General features: G+C 63.8%; 3 protein-coding genes across 3 annotated transcripts; 1 reads left to right on the top strand and 2 right to left on the bottom strand.

Moving 5' to 3' along the window:
* Window positions 1–459: 459 nt before the first annotated feature.
* LDHD (lactate dehydrogenase D) lies at window positions 460–4,546 on the bottom strand. Its single transcript, XM_030457977.1, has 11 exons — window positions 4,464–4,546; window positions 4,242–4,354; window positions 3,948–4,089; window positions 3,712–3,853; window positions 2,638–2,797; window positions 2,364–2,563; window positions 2,163–2,291; window positions 1,413–1,540; window positions 1,238–1,328; window positions 1,056–1,167; window positions 460–746 (listed from the first exon to the last, which is right to left on the bottom strand). Exons 1-11 carry the CDS (start codon window positions 4,524–4,526, stop codon window positions 581–583), a joined length of 1,446 nt encoding a protein of 481 aa, XP_030313837.1. The 5' UTR covers window positions 4,527–4,546; the 3' UTR covers window positions 460–580.
* Window positions 4,547–5,367: 821 nt separating this feature from the next.
* Window positions 5,368–7,787, bottom strand: LOC103527494 (chymotrypsinogen 2). Its single transcript, XM_030457979.1, is given in 8 exon segments — window positions 5,368–5,497; window positions 5,499–5,558; window positions 5,633–5,766; window positions 6,455–6,635; window positions 7,124–7,202; window positions 7,302–7,381; window positions 7,476–7,579; window positions 7,706–7,787. Coding segments are annotated over 8 exon segments (816 nt in total). The 5' UTR covers window positions 7,782–7,787; the 3' UTR covers window positions 5,368–5,395.
* Window positions 7,788–8,697: 910 nt separating this feature from the next.
* On the top strand, window positions 8,698–11,002 carry LOC115598952 (chymotrypsinogen 2-like). The gene is made up of 7 exons (XM_030457978.1): window positions 8,698–8,794; window positions 8,921–9,024; window positions 9,119–9,198; window positions 9,299–9,377; window positions 9,865–10,045; window positions 10,605–10,738; window positions 10,813–11,002. The coding sequence occupies exons 1-7, from the start codon at window positions 8,719–8,721 to the stop codon at window positions 10,972–10,974; spliced, it is 816 nt and encodes a 271-aa protein (XP_030313838.1). The 5' UTR covers window positions 8,698–8,718; the 3' UTR covers window positions 10,975–11,002.
* The last annotated feature ends 1,373 nt before the right edge of the window (window positions 11,003–12,375 follow it).

The raw sequence follows: 12,375 nt of genomic DNA, 5'->3' as shown, positions 1-12,375 counted from the left end.
CAAAAAAACAAAAACAAAACAAAAAAAAAAAACCAACAAAACAGAAACAAAACAGGGGGAAAAAAAAAAAAAAAAGAGTTCAGAGCTTGGGGGGAGCTTCCTTCATTAGTCAAGGTGTTTTGATATGGTATTAAAACAATGTTCAATAAAATGTTCACTGTTATTTTATTTTACTGGCTTTCTTGGTGAAGCAGGCAGTGCCTGTGGGGTGCCAGAGCCCCTCACTCACCCCAACGCCTGTTCCCCACGTCCACCTTGGTGTGGGGTTGGCTGCAGGGGGCTTGGCAGCTCCCAGAGAGCTCCCAGCCCAGTGGCTCAAGGGAAGCAGCTAAACTGGGTCCTCCATGGCCCATCCCAATCCCCCTGCCCCATAAGTGTCAGTAACGGGGGGACAGGGATCCCCTGGAGAGGGGCTAGGGTGCCCTGTCCCCCCACAAAGACGTCACAGCACATAGAGGATGTGGCTGCCAAGGGATTTATTTGGGATCCCTGACCCAGAGAGGTTGAGATGGGGATGCTGGGAGGGGGCAGGAGGTCAGTGTGGCCCCCTCACCAGCTGGGTGCCAGCTGGCAGCACCCCTCAGAGCACCTTGCCGGGGTTCATGAGGTTGTGGGGGTCCAGAGCAGCCTTGATGCAGCGCAAGGTGTCCAACCCCTCCTGGCCCAGCTCCTCCAGCAGCAGTGCCCGCTTGCCCAGCCCCACACCGTGCTCCCCAGTGCAGGTACCCCCAGCTGCCAGTGCCCGCCTGCGGGACATGAGGTTCAGGGGGTAGCACAGGAATATTCCCATCCATCCATCCCTCCATCCATCCATCCATCCATTTATCCATCAAGCTATCCATCCATCCATCCATCCATCCATCCATCAAGCTATCCATACCTCCATCCCTCCACCCATCCATCCATCCATCCATCCATCCATCCATCCATCCATCCATCCCTCCATCCATCCATTTATCCATCCATCCATCCATCCATCCATCCATCCATCCATCCATCCATCCATCCATTCCTCCCTCTCTCCCTCCCTCCCCTCAGGATGTCCCCGTCCCCACCTGCCCAGGCGCTGGGTGAACGCGTGGACGCGCTGGGCCTCGGCAGGGTCCTGGCTGTTGAAGAGGAGCAGGCAGTGGAAGTTGCCATCACCCACGTGTCCCACCATGGGGCCTGTGGAGCCAGGGGTCAGGCAGGGCACGGCGGGGAGCACAGAGCCCCCCCAGCCAAACCCTCTGCTGACCAGTGAGGCCGGAGTCCTGCAGGTCCTGCTTGGTCTCCACCACCACGTCAGGCAGGCGGGAGATGGGCACACAGACATCCGTGGAGTAGCCCTGTGCCAGGCAGGGCAGATCTGTGGCATCTGCAGCTCCCTGGGGAGCTGCCACCATCATCCCTGTCCCCTGTCAGCCCCTCACCTGGCAGCCAGGCCGCAGGGCCAGGCTGGCGTACCAAGCGCTGTGCCGCATGGCCCAGAGCCGCCCGCGTTCCTCCGGACCCTCCGCCCAGGACAGCTCGGAGCCGCCGTTCAGCCGCACGATCTCCTCTGCCGGCAGCCAGGATTCCTGGGACCTCACCCCAGGACCACCAGTCCTTGCCCTGGGGATCTGTCCCACACCCCAGGACACCCGTGGTGTCCCTGTCCCTTGTCCCCTGGGTGTCCATCAACCTGGGACAATCCTCGTGTCTCTCGCTTCAGCCCCCCAGCAGACCCTCCAGCACATGCACCCATCCGTTGTCCTGGTGACCCTCTCATCGTTCCCCAGTCCCCATTCCTGCTCCTCCAGCCCTGGGGACCCATTCTCTAGACCTCTGGATTCTCCAGTCCCCAGCTCTGGGCACCCACCCTTCATCCTAGTGACCCCAAGGTTCACCATTCAATGGGCCTCAGCATCATCCCCTGTTCATAGGCACCCATCCCTCGCTATGGTGACACCCTGGTACCCCCATCCCCAGTTCTGGGCACTCATCCATCACCTTGGTCTCCCTCCAGGTACTCCAGATTTTGTACTTGGGCACCACCCAGGGTACCTTCATCCCAGGGTACCCCTGATCCCCTCCATCCCCTGTTCCTGGGCACCCATCCCTTACCACGGATGAGTGAGGGATGTGCCCCCCATGGCCCCAGAAACCAGGCACACTGTCCCCAAGCTGGGCACCATCCCTACCTGTCTGCTGCTGCTGCTCAGTCAGGCCACGTCGGGACCCATGGAGCTCCAGGAGGAGCGTGGGTGCTGCTGGCAGGTCTACACCACTGAACCGGCTGCAAGCGTTTGCCATCACCTCATCTAGGAACTCTGCAGGACACAACAGCTGAGCCCCACGGCTGGCAACGATCCCTGGCCCCACCGCTGACCCCCGGCACCCACCGATGCGAGCCACGGGCACGGCAGCCTGCAGGACCTGGACGGTGCACGCCACAGCCGCCCGCACGGTGGGGAAGGTGGCGATGGTGGCGGCGGCAGTCTCGGGCAGGGGGTGTAGGCGCAGGGTGGCCTGAGTCAGGAAGCCCAGGGTGCCCTCAGAGCCCACGAAGAGCGAGGTCAGGTCATAGCCGGCTGCCCTCTTCCTGCACGGGACCAGTGAGCAGGAGCCCACCCGGCAATGTCCCACCCTGTCCTGTCCCTGTGCCCCGGTGCCCACCTGGCCTGGCGCCCGGGGCCAGCGGTGTGGAGCAAGCGCCCGTCGGGCAGCACCACGCGCAGGTTGAGCACGTTGGGCCTCATGGTGCCGTAGCGCACGGCGTTGGTGCCCGAGGCACCCGTGGCCGCCATGCCGCACAGCGAGGCATCTGCCCCGGGGTCTGCGGGCGGGAGACAGGCAAGCAACAGGGATGGAGATGGGGCAGGAGGCTGGTGTGGGGATGGGTCCTCCCCCGTGGAACCCTGGCCAGAGCCCTGGGAGCTCAATCCCACACCAGCCACTGTGCACTACAGCAGAACCCCTGGCACCATGCTGCCCACTCCCCCATGGACAGCCTTGGTGCACCCCTGAGACCATGGGGACACTAGAATTAATAGGACCATGGCACCCACCCCCCCTACACAGACACCCCTGGTGCACCCTAGGATAATAGGGGACCCCAGAATCCCTGTGACTGGGAACACAAGTGCCCCTGAGACCACAGTGAAAACTCCCCCACAGCACCTTACTGGGGACCCTCAGCACCCCTTAGATCCCAGCATACCCATGGGCACCCCAAGCACCCCTGGCACAGCGGCACACCTAGTCCCACAAGGACCCCCACAATGACAACCCAGAGGGATCTCCAGCACCCACAGAACCCCAGAACCCCATGGGGGACCCTCAGCATCCTTGGGATCCCAGTAACTCTGGAGGTCCCCAGTGCCCTATGGGCACCCCTGGGATCACAGCACACCCAAGGTGACACACGCACCTCTGGGACCATGACACCCCAGGAGGACCACAGGACCTCTTGAACCCCAGCACCCCAGACTTCACAGCAACCCCTGAGACCATGGCAAACCCATGGGCACCCTCAGCAGCCCCGAGACTATGACACCCCCAGCCCCTGGGGACAACAGAACTACTGGGACCACAGCCCCTCCCAGCCCCATGAGCACCCCTGCTACGCTCGTGTGGCCACAGCACCCTCAGCTTCATGGGCACCCCCAGTGCTCCCAGTACCACAGGTGTCCAGAGCACCCCCAGTTCTGCCACATATCCCCCCCCCCAGCCTCCCCCCGGCTGCTGTACCAACGGGGAACCAGAGCCCGGTGCCCCGCAGGTGGTTGTTGAGGGCCTTGCGGGTGACTCCGGGCTCCACCATCACCGAGAAGTCCTCGAGGCTCAGTTCCGTGATGGCATCCATGCGGCTCAGGTCAAAGCTGACACCACCCTGGCAGAGGGACACCGGTGTGGCTGGGCAGGGACAGGCACCAAGAACCCAGGGGCAGGGGTGCCGGGGTGCCGGGGTACCGGGGTGCCCGTACCTGCACGGCGTTGACGCCACCCTCGAGGCCGGTGCCGGTACCAAAGGGCACCATGGGCACACGGTGGCGGTGGCAGAGCTCTGCCAGCTCCTGCACTTGCCCCACCGACTGCGGCCACACCACGGCGTCCGGGGGGGCACACCTGGGGGACAGGAAGGCATCACTGCCACACCAAACCCCCGTCTGCAGACCCTTCCCTTCCCCGCCGCACTTACTATCCCGTTTCCCTTCCCCTTCCCGGCCCCTTTCCCAGGCCCGACCCGCGTTCTCCCGGGCTCCCAGCCCAGCACCCACATGTGCATGGACTCGTCGTGGCCGTGCTGCTCCCGCACCGCCATGGCCGTGGAGACGTTGGGGCCCCCGACCACGGCCCTCAGGCCCTCCAAAAGTTCGGGGGGCAGCGGGGGCTGCGGGGGAGAGGGGGTTAACGCGGTACGGGCAGGGGCAGGAGTGACTCCACCATGCCGGGGGCCGGTCCCGCTGTGCCCCTCACCCCGCTCCCCTAAACCGCCCAACCTTGGAACAGAAGCTCCGGCTAAGCCGGCACCCCCCGAGACCCAGCACCCGCCGCAGAGCCATGGTGGAGGCAAACAGGACCGGGACCGAAACCAGGACCCTGCCTTTCCTCTCCGCCCCCCCGGCCCGCCCCCTCCCACCGCAGCCTTAAGGTGGCTCCGGCTCACAGGACTGCGACAAGTCTGTGTCCCCCAGCCAGGGGTCACATTCCCGGACAGGTGGCCTCACGTGTCCAGCCAGGTGTCCCCAAGCCAGGACACGTACCCCACCCGCGACAGACAGGTGTCCCACTCGGGGGCAGCTGTCCCCGTGGGAGGCCACACAGCTCTACATCTGGCTGCTTGTCTCCACACCAGGAGTCCCCAAGCCTGCTCAGATGTTCCTGCACCTGGCCATCTTCCCCGGCCTTTGCTCAAGTGTCCCCAGGGACACACGTGTCCCCAAGCCTCCCACCCTCCTTCAGCAGGGGTCTCCAAGCCCAGCCTGGTGTCTCCTGCCTGCTCAGGTCCCCTGAGCTGTGCCACACGGCTTTGAACGTGGCCAAGTGTCCCTGACTCCATGGGGAGCCCCGTGTGCCTCTGCACCCAGCCTTCCCAGCCAGGTGACCCCTGCCTGAACAGGTGACCCCGTGCTCCCCATGTCTGACCAGGTGTCCCCAACCCATCACCTGCACCCTTGTCTCCAGCCATGCCAGCCAGGTGGCCCCATGTTCACAGAGGTGTCCTTGCTTGTGACCACGTATGATCAGCCCGCTGGCCCCACCACCCAGCTCTCCCCATGCCCAAAGCACTGTCCCCAAGCCCACTGCACGTCCCCATCCCTGGCCAGGCAGGTGTCCCCCAGGCTGAGCTGCCCCACGTCCCCTCCCAGCCGTCCCGGTGCCACAGCGAGGAGGGATGCAGCGTGGTGGGTGAGAGCCTTTATTGCAGGGCTCAGTTGGCCTCCAGGATGGAGTTGATCCAGTCGCGGAGCGTGGTGACACGGGCGTAGACACCGGGCACGTTGGGGTCGCAGGTGCTGCTGCCCCAGGAGACGAATGCCCACCAGGGTCCAGGCGCCGTCCTTCTGGCACACCAGCGGGCCCCCGGAGTCGCCCTGCAGACAGAGGGTGAGGCCAGGGCCCGGGGCCGGGGGTGCCGCGGGGCCAGGAGGGGGCCAGGGGCACCTACCATGCAGGAGGTGGCCCCGTCGGCACCGGCGCACACCATCACGTCGCGGATGCGGAAGCCCCAGAACTCCTTGCACTGCGCGTTGGTGAGCAGGGGCAGGGCCACCTGCTGCAGCACTGCCGGGGTGTGCGAGGCTGCGGGGAGACGGGGCAGCACCGCAGCGCCCGCGGGAACGGGCCGGGATGGGCAGCGTGTGAGGACAAGGATGGAGATCGCGGATGAGGGTGGGGTCAGGGGATGAGGGCAGGGAATGGGGATGGAGGTTGGGAGAGGGATGGAAAAGAGGAGGAGGACCGGGACAAGTGTTGGGGTGGAGATGGGGATGAGGGTGGGGTTAAGGGATGAGGGCAGGGAATGGGGATGGAGATTGGAAGATGGATGGAAAAGAGGAGGAGGACTGGGACAAGTGTTGGGGTGGAGATGGGGATGAGGGTGGGGTTAAGGGGTGAGGGCAGGGATGGTGAAGGAGCTTGGAAGTGGATTGGAAAAGAGGAGGAGGACCAGGGCAAGTGTTGGGGTGGAGGTGGGGATAGGGATGGGGATGAGGACATGGATGGAGATTGTGGATGAGGGTGGGGTTAAGGGATGAGGGCGGGAATGGGGATGGAGATTGGAAGTGGATTGGAAAAGAGGAGGAGGACCAGGGCAAGTGTTGGGGTGGAGATGGGGATGAGGGTCGGGATTGGAAACTGGGGACAGGGATGAGGACATGGATGGTGTTAAGTGACACGGACGGAAATGGGGATGGGGGTTTGGGTGAGCACAGGGGTGGAGATGAAGAGTGGGGGTGTGGAAGGAGCTGGGGACAGGGAGGTGCTGTACCGTTGGGGTCAGTGAGCCCCCAGCCAGTGGTGACACAGGTTGTACCCCCTGGGAAGTCATCAGTGGCCTGAGGCAGGCAGACGGGGGACACGCGCTGTGAGAACCTGGCTTTGGTGGCCAGTTTGATCAGAGTGATGTCATCACGGATGGTCAGCATGTTGAACTTGGGGTTCTTGAAGACCTGGAACAGGAAGCACGGTTCCCAGTGACTCCATCCCCAGACATGGCACCGGGGACTCCACGAGGACCAACAGGGACCACAGGGACTGATGGCGTGGGGTCCTGGGCAGTGTCCCTGTAGGCCCCTGGCTGATGAGGTTCCTGGGCTGCAAACCCTGGTGCTGGGGGCACAGGGCAGCATGGACATAATGGAGACTCACAGGGACCCAGGCAGCAGACCCCAACCCTGGGGAAAAGTGGGTGTCAGGGACAACCCAGAGACCAGGGGCTCCCCAGGGACATCCCAGGAACTGGGGACACCAACAGGGACACCTCAGGGATATGAACAAGGACTTGGGATGTTAACCCAGGGGACCCAAGCCCAGAGATGTGGGGCTCCAGGGACATGCTCTATAGGACCTGACCCTCAGGATAAGGGAACCAGGCACACCCTGGGGACCCGACCCCCCGGACCAGGGCAACCCCCAGGGTGGCTCCCCGTGGCTGTACCTTCTCGATTTTGAGCTGCTGCTGGTCACTGGAGGGAGAGCTCTGGTCGTACGCACCCACCACCACGGTGTCGGTTTTCCTGGGCACAGGCAGGTGCTGAGCACTGGGCACAGGGAGGAGGGGTCCCTGGGGACCCGTGCCCAGCCCTGGGTTGGTGGGAGGGAGAGGCAGAGCCTACCTGACACCACAGTGGGCAGCAGTCACCACCCAGTTCTCACTGATCAGGGACCCCCCGCAGAAGTGGAAGCCGTTGTAGCGCTGGCAGGGAGAGTGGCCATCAGCACCCAGCACCACGCTGGGGGCTCTGTGCCCAGCCACCAACTGGACCCCACCCGGATCCCCAGACACTCACCTGGAGGGACACCTGCCACGGCCAGGACCCTGGCACTGCCGGCTCCCCGTTGACGATGCGGTTGTAGCCTCGGATGACCGGCGCGATGGCGGGCACGCCGCAGCCTGCGGGGCACAGCCACCCGTGGGACCGGGGCTCCGTGGGACCCAGCCCCACACCCACCCCCCCACTGTCACCCTACCGCCCCCCCAAGCCCCTCTCCCACCCCCTGAGCCCCTCGCCCCACGCACTCTCTGCAGAGAGGGTGGCACGGGCAGAGCCAGCCAGCGCCAGGCAGCTCAGCAGCCACAGCAGAGCCATCGTCATTCCTGAGGACAGACCCTGCCTGGGGCTCAGTGCCTCTTATACCCACCACCAGCCACAGCCACGCTGCTGGCCTTGTCACCGTGGCCTTGTCACCATGGCCTTGTCACCGTGGCCTTGTCAGACAGCGTGACACCCACACACTGCAGCTGTTTCCATTCCAGCCCTGTCCCCATGGCCATTTCCCATCATCTGGGTGCCATGGAAGGCCTGGCCTGAGACAAGAGTAAGGACACAGGCTGGGTTCATGTTGCCCAGGAGTTCAACCATGGCCACAGGCATCATTGCATTGCTGGCAGGTCATGGAGGGAGACATGTCCACCACTCAGTGGTGGGGAGGGGGCTCGTGCCATCCCTGCCTTGTATGTTCTGGTGCTGGGCTCCCCAGTGCAAGGGGGACATACTGAAGGGAGATATGAAAGGGGCAGGAGCATCTCTGATGGCAACAAAGAAAGGAATGGTGCCAGGACAAGAGTCTGTGAGACGAAGGGGAAGGAAAAACGTTCCTCTGATTATCAGGAGGCAGTTTTACTGTGGAGTGATGGAGTTTTGGCACAGGTTGCCCAGTGTAGCTGTGGAGTCTCCATCCATTGAGATACTCAGTAGCCCCATAGACATGGTCCTTGGGTGGCCCTGCAGGGTTGCACCACGTGAGCTCCAAGTTCCTTAAGCATCCATGACCCAGTGATAGTCCCCACCATGCCCCAGGACAAGGAGGAATTGAAGCAAGCACTTAGACCACAACAGTGCTGTCCAACTGGCCAAGGACACCAGCTCCAGGTGCCACACTCCCAGGTCCCGTCCTGGCTCTGTGCCGGGTGCCAGGTGCCACGGTGACAAGGCCATGGTGACAAGGCCACAGTGACAAGGCCAGCAGCGTGGCTGTGGCTGGTGGTGGGTATAAGAGGCACTGAGCCCCAGGCAGGGTCTGTCCTCAGGAATGACGATGGCTCTGCTGTGGCTGCTGAGCTGCCTGGCGCTGGCTGGCTCTGCCCGTGCCACCCTCTCTGCAGAGAGTGCGTGGGGCGAGGGGCGAGGGGGGTGGGAGAGGGGCTTGGGGGGGCGGTAGGGTGACAGTGGGGGGGTGGGTGTGGGGCTGGGTCCCACGGAGCCCCGGTCCCACGGGTGGCTGTGCCCCGCAGGCTGCGGCGTGCCCGCCATCGCGCCGGTCATCCGAGGCTACAACCGCATCGTCAACGGGGAGCCGGCAGTGCCAGGGTCCTGGCCGTGGCAGGTGTCCCTCCAGGTGAGTGTCTGGGGATCCGGGTGGGGTCCAGTTGGTGGCTGGGCACAGAGCCCCCAGCGTGGTGCTGGGTGCTGATGGCCACTCTCCCTGCCAGCGCTACAACGGCTTCCACTTCTGCGGGGGGTCCCTGATCAGTGAGAACTGGGTGGTGACTGCTGCCCACTGTGGTGTCAGGTAGGCTCTGCCTCTCCCTCCCACCAACCCAGGGCTGGGCACGGGGTCCCCAGGGACCCCTCCTCCCTGTGCCCAGTGCTCAGCACCTGCCTGTGCCCAGGAAAACCGACACCGTGGTGGTGGGTGCGTACGACCAGAGCTCTCCCTCCAGTGACCAGCAGCAGCTCAAAATCGAGAAGGTACAGCCACGGGGAGCCACCCTGGGGGTTGCCCTGGTCCGGGGGGTCGGGTCCCCAGGGTGTGCCTGGTTCCCTTATCCTGAGGGTCAGGTCCTATAGAGCATGTCCCTGGAGCCCCACATCTCTGGGCTTGGGTCCCCTGGGTTAACATCCCAAGTCCTTGTTCATATCCCTGAGGTGTCCCTGTTGGTGTCCCCAGTTCCTGGGATGTCCCTGGGGAGCCCCTGGTCTCTGGGTTGTCCCTGACACCCACTTTTCCCCAGGGTTGGGGTCTGCTGCCTGGGTCCCTGTGAGTCTCCATTATGTCCATGCTGCCCTGTGCCCCCAGCACCAGGGTTTGCAGCCCAGGAACCTCATCAGCCAGGGCCTACAGGGACACTGCCCAGGACCCCACGCCATCAGTCCCTGTGGTCCCTGTTGGTCCTCGTGGAGTCCCCGGTGCCATGTCTGGGGATGGAGTCACTGGGAACCATGCTTCCTGTTCCAGGTCTTCAAGAACCCCAAGTTCAACATGCTGACCATCCGTGATGACATCACTCTGATCAAACTGGCCACCAAAGCCAGGTTCTCACAGCGCGTGTCCCCCGTCTGCCTGCCTCAGGCCACTGATGACTTCCCAGGGGGTACAACCTGTGTCACCACTGGCTGGGGGCTCACTGACCCCAACGGTACAGCACCTCCCTGTCCCCAGCTCCTTCCACACCCCCACTCTTCATCTCCACCCCTGTGCTCACCCAAACCCCCATCCCCATTTCCGTCCGTGTCACTTAACACCATCCATGTCCTCATCCCTGTCCCCAGTTTCCAATCCCGACCCTCATCCCCATCTCCACCCCAACACTTGCCCTGGTCCTCCTCCTCTTTTCCAATCCACTTCCAATCTCCATCCCCATTCCCGCCCTCATCCCCTAACCCCACCCTCATCCCCATCCCCATCCCCACCTCCACCCCAACACTTGCCCTGGTCCTCCTCCTCTTTTCCAATCCACTTCCAAGCTCCTTCACCATCCCTGCCCTCATCCCTTAACCCCACCCTCATCCCCATCTCCACCCCAACACTTGTCCCGGTCCTCCTCCTCTTTTCCATCCCTCTCCCAACCTCCATCCCCATTCCCTGCCCTCATCCCCTGACCCCACCCTCATCCGCGATCTCCATCCTTGTCCTCACACGCTGCCCATCCCGGCCCGTTCCCGCGGGCGCTGCGGTGCTGCCCCGTCTCCCCGCAGCCTCGCACACCCCGGCAGTGCTGCAGCAGGTGGCCCTGCCCCTGCTCACCAACGCGCAGTGCAAGGAGTTCTGGGGCTTCCGCATCCGCGACGTGATGGTGTGCGCCGGTGCCGACGGGGCCACCTCCTGCATGGTAGGTGCCCCTGGCCCCCTCCTGGCCCCGCGGCACCCCCGGCCCCGGGCCCTGGCCTCACCCTCTGTCTGCAGGGCGACTCCGGGGGCCCGCTGGTGTGCCAGAAGGACGGCGCCTGGACCCTGGTGGGCATCGTCTCCTGGGGCAGCAGCACCTGCGACCCCAACGTGCCCGGTGTCTACGCCCGTGTCACCACGCTCCGCGACTGGATCAACTCCATCCTGGAGGCCAACTGAGCCCTGCAATAAAGGCTCTCACCCACCACGCTGCATCCCTCCTCGCTGTGGCACCGGGACGGCTGGGAGGGGACGTGGGGCAGCTCAGCCTGGGGGACACCTGCCTGGCCAGGGATGGGGACGTGCAGTGGGCTTGGGGACAGTGCTTTGGGCATGGGGAGAGCTGGGTGGTGGGGCCAGCGGGCTGATCATACGTGGTCACAAGCAAGGACACCTCTGTGAACATGGGGCCACCTGGCTGGCATGGCTGGAGACAAGGGTGCAGGTGATGGGTTGGGGACACCTGGTCAGACATGGGGAGCACGGGGTCACCTGTTCAGGCAGGGGTCACCTGGCTGGGAAGGCTGGGTGCAGAGGCACACGGGGCTCCCCATGGAGTCAGGGACACTTGGCCACGTTCAAAGCCGTGTGGCACAGCTCAGGGGACCTGAGCAGGCAGGAGACACCAGGCTGGGCTTGGAGACCCCTGCTGAAGGAGGGTGGGAGGCTTGGGGACACGTGTGTCCCTGGGGACACTTGAGCAAAGGCCGGGGAAGATGGCCAGGTGCAGGAACATCTGAGCAGGCTTGGGGACTCCTGGTGTGGAGACAAGCAGCCAGATGTAGAGCTGTGTGGCCTCCCACGGGGACAGCTGCCCCCGAGTGGGACACCTGTCTGTTGCGGGTGGGGTACGTGTCCTAGCTTGGGGACACCTGGCTGGACACGTGAGGCCACCTGTCCGGGAATGTGACCCCTGGCTGGGGGACACAGACTTGTCGCAGTCCTGTGAGCCGGAGCCACCTTAAGGCTGCGGTGGGAGGGGGCGGAGAGGAGAGGCAGGGTCCTGGTTTCGGTCCCGGTCCCGTTTGCCTCCACCATGGCTCTGCGGCGGGTGCCTGGGGTTCCGGAGCTTCTGCTCTGAAGTGTGGTGAGGGGTTGGTTCTCCACTGAGGAGCTGCGGTCCCCGATGTACCCATGGGGAGTGGGTGCACCGGGGGAGACGTGGAGCATCACCGTGATGCACTACAACAGCAAACTGGAGACTGAGCTGTGGTTCTGAGCCAGGCAAGGGCTGGGCATCCATGGAATGGGAGAAGAGGGGTTTCCTGGGATGAGGCATGTTGCTATGAGGGCCATGGTGTGACTTTAGGATGTAGGTTTTCCAGGGGGAAAACCGTGGGAGCAGGGGGATGCCCAGGATGGGGACTGGGGTGTCACCCAGGCTGAGTGTCTGTGGGGGATCCAGGCCCTGAGACCCCGGGACAGGGGAACAGTGTGGCTGTCCTGGCATGTGGGATGGATGGTCAGGGCAGGGACACCTACACCTTCCACATCTGATGAAGTCCTTTAGGAGAAGACACCCCCCCAACCCCTCCCTCCCCCAGCATGCATGCACAGACACCCAGGAGCAGGCAGGGGAGG

The sequence above is a fragment of the Calypte anna genome, chromosome 11, assembly GCF_003957555.1.
Source record: "Calypte anna isolate BGI_N300 chromosome 11, bCalAnn1_v1.p, whole genome shotgun sequence".
Lineage (NCBI taxonomy): Eukaryota > Metazoa > Chordata > Aves > Apodiformes > Trochilidae > Calypte > Calypte anna.
The sequence above is the reverse complement of the archived record's forward strand: the minus strand, read 5'-3'. Positions and strand labels throughout refer to the sequence as shown.